The sequence below is a fragment of the Mus pahari genome, chromosome X (assembly GCF_900095145.1).
Source record: "Mus pahari chromosome X, PAHARI_EIJ_v1.1, whole genome shotgun sequence".
NCBI classification, from domain to species: Eukaryota; Metazoa; Chordata; class Mammalia; order Rodentia; family Muridae; genus Mus; species Mus pahari.
The window spans coordinates 13,186,867-13,190,368 of record NC_034613.1 but is presented as its reverse complement, the minus strand read 5'-3'; the positions used below and the strand labels follow the sequence as shown (position 1 = coordinate 13,190,368).

Genomic DNA, 3,502 nt, shown 5'->3' with positions numbered 1-3,502 from the left:
GGAAAGGAAAGGAAAGGAAAGGAAAGGAAAGGAAAGGAAAGGAAAGGAGGAAATTAGGTGTCACCTTGGTCTATGGAGGCAAAGCCAGGAGCTGTCAAAAAGACCCAGACTTATTGATTCCAAAGAGGATCCTGAGCAGAACACTGTAGTAGACACTATATTTATTGGCAACAAACAAAAGAAAACTTGAAGATGCATTTTTTTCAATTGAGGCTCCCTCCTCTCTGATGACTTTAATTACTGTCAAGTTGGCATAAAACTATTCAGCACACCCTTATACCCCATGAGACCAGAGATAGGTCAGGGGCTAACCTTAAGAAATTAGCCACATTCTCTTCTATGTTTGTGAGGAAACAGTGTTTGTGTGTGTGTGTGAGAGAGAGAGAGAGAGAGAGAGAGAGAGAGAGAGAGAGAGAGACAGAGACAGAGACAGAGACAGAGACAGAGACAGAGACAGAGACAGAAGCAGAGAGAGACAGAGAGACAGACACAGAGAGAGACAGAAGCACAGAAAGGGACAGAGACACAGATGGGGGAGACAGTGATATCAAAGAGAGACAAAGTTTACAGAGAAAAAGGAAACAGATGCTCTTGAGTCCTTTCGTGCTCATCAGTGAAGCCGACAGAATTCATTTGTGCAATATACATATATCAGAGTTGCTGACTATGTACATGCCAGTGACCAGTGTTCCTAGGAGTGTCTCTTAATTTCATCTCCCTTCCACGAAAATCAAAAATGGAACTTATGTGAAGAAGCCTGTCTGGTAGGAATCTTGAGCCTGGGAGAGAAGGCTGCTGAAAGCTGAGCTTAGCTGGGTGGGGCTGACACAATGACAAAGCAATTTGTGATGTGCCTACTGCTGCTGCTCCTGCTCCTCTTCTTGGGGCGTTCCCTCATCCTTAGATGCATTCCTCCCTCCCCATCATTGCTGGCTACAGCTTCTTTACAACCAGCTGCAGCCTGAACCTCTCAATTGGCAGCTCCTATTCAGATGCAACTGTCCACCCATAGCAGATGACACCCATGATCAAGGTGCTGCTTCATGGTAAAGGAGAGAACAGAGAGTCATTTTGGACCCTTGCAGACAGAAGTACCAAGAACTACACAGGCACTGGAACACACCACACAATGGGCACATGTCATATATTTACACTCTCTGAGATTCTTAGCCATTTACAGACCTCCATGCAGTTCAAAGTCTGTTATAATTGACACAACACCACTCATTTTCCACAGCTTTTACTGAAACATTTAGAGTAGTAATGTGGTGAGATACCATATTTTGGGACATGCCTACTCTCTGTGGCCTTTTGCAATGTCTTTACATATGTCCACAAATATTACACTAGACTTTATTGTTCACAAAGTATTGTCAATTAATTTTTACAAACTATTACAACTTAAAGTATTATGTGGTTTCTGTACCAGCACTGAAGGGGGAAAGGTTCAAGAGACCAACCTGGATGTGGTCCTCATATCTGAGATCTGAACACTGATGGATGTACCCTTCTGTATTTCTCCCCAGGGCAAAATACTTCAAAGGGAAGAAGATCCATGGAGAAATTGACATTAAAGTAGAGCAAGTAAGTTGAGGAGACACACTTGGAACTCCACTGTCTGAGCCAAAGACCAATTGTTCATGCTTACATGATGTGGGCAAATCACTGATTTTTTTGTCTTTTCCAGGCTGAATTCTCTGATCTCAATCTTGTGGCTCACGCCAATGGTGGATTCTCTGTGGACATGGAAGTTCTTAGGAATGGAGTCAAAGTTGTGAGGTAAGCATGAAAAAGGCATACTGGTACTATGGGGGAAAGTATAGGGCATTCCCTTAGAACTGAGAGAGAATCACTAACTCCCCCTTCAGTGAGCAAAATCTTAGGTGCAGAGAGAGCCAAAGAGCCTAGCAGACCACAAGGAAACTTCTCAATTAATTATTCATTCAACAAATATTTGTTAAGCATCTACTTCATTGTAGGTTCTATCCTCAGCACTTGACACCAACAGACGTTATCACCCACTGTATGCCAAGAAATCTTGTACATGCTGAGTGACCTAATGGTAAACAAAACAGAACAATCTCCCCACCCAAAATAAAGCTCTCTGCTATTGTTATTTGAGCAGATAGTGAGAAAATAGAAACAGGGAGGCAGAGGCAGGCAGATCTCAGTGAATCTGAGGCCAACATGGTCTACAGAGTGAGTTCCAGGTCAGCCAGGACTATACAGAAAAACCCTCTCTCAAAACAACAACAACAACAGGGGCTGGAGAAATAGCTCAGTGGCTGCTCTTCCAGAGGTCCTGAGTTCAATTCCCAGCAATGGTGGCTTACAACTGTAATGAGAGATGTAATGAGATATGATTCCTGCTTCTGGTGTGCATGAAAATAGAGCAGTCATATATATTAAATAAATAAATCTTTAAAAAATAACAATAACAAAAAAAAAGTGAAACCACAAAGGAGAACCCAGAACAGTAAAGCAGATGCAGGGCTTGTTGGAAGATAATGGGGTTTGCAGTTTGGAAAGAGTAACCTGGTAGCATAAGAAACAGTTGAGAAGGACCTGAAGAAAGTGAAAGAGAGATTCTTGTAGGTATGCTAGGGGAATATTGCAGGCAGAGGGAAGAGCTCACAGATACCCTGAGGCTGCAGTCTATTCTCAGCAACACACTTGGAGGACAACTGGGAGTCTGAGAGATTGAGACCAAGGAGACACCAGACCCACATGATAGAGTTGCAAGCTGAAGCCCAGCAGATAGGAAAGTAAAAAGAAGTCAATCATCAGATGGAGAAAGGTTGGAGACAATTCCCCAGGCAGAAGGATCAGTTTGTGTATATGGAGGGAGAGAGGAAAAAACCACTTTGCAATTTTCAGGACTTATGAAAACTTAGAAATTCAAAAGATTGGTAGGGAACTTCCTGGTTGGGGGAGGGGGGGTTGGGAGTGCTCACCACTTGTATCTATTGCCACCAACTCAGGTCTCTGAAGCCAGACTTTGTGCTGATCCGCCAGCATGCCTTCAGCATGGCACGTAATGGAGACTACCGAAGTTTGGTCATTGGACTGCAGTATGCTGGAATCCCCAGTGTAAACTCTCTGCATTCTGTCTACAACTTCTGTGACAAACCCTGGGTGGTAAGTTACAGGAAGAGTACTAATGCAGATAGAATTGTTCATATGTGCATGAGGGAATCTGGAGCCACTCTGTCTTTTCAGAAGTGAAGATTTTTAAAAGTTTAATATGCAAGTTAGCTTTGCATCACTAACAAATACATGACATAATCAACTCACAAAATGAAATGGTTTGTTTTACCTCAGTTTTTGAGGTTTCAATCCATGGTGTGTTGGCCCTGTAGCTGGGGGGTTGTAGCAAGGCAGAACATCATGGTGGAAGTGCAGTGGAGCAAAGTTACCTCTCTGTGGCCTGGAAGTAAAGGAGGGGAGGGAGGGAGAAGGAAAAGGAGGAGGGATGAAGGAGAAGGGATGAAAAAGGAGGAGG

General features: G+C 43.3%; 1 protein-coding gene across 2 annotated transcripts in view; it reads left to right on the top strand.

Annotated features, from left to right (window-relative positions):
- The window catches only part of Syn1 (synapsin I), a 54,039-nt gene that overhangs the window by 10,284 nt on the left and 40,253 nt on the right, over positions 1-3,502 (top strand). For both annotated transcript variants that reach the window (XM_021188721.2, XM_021188719.2), the window contains exons 2-4: positions 1,527-1,584; positions 1,688-1,779; positions 2,982-3,138. In XM_021188721.2, coding sequence (XP_021044380.1) covers positions 1,527-1,584; positions 1,688-1,779; positions 2,982-3,138 — 307 coding nt within the window. The remainder of the gene's footprint in view (positions 1-1,526; positions 1,585-1,687; positions 1,780-2,981; positions 3,139-3,502) is intronic.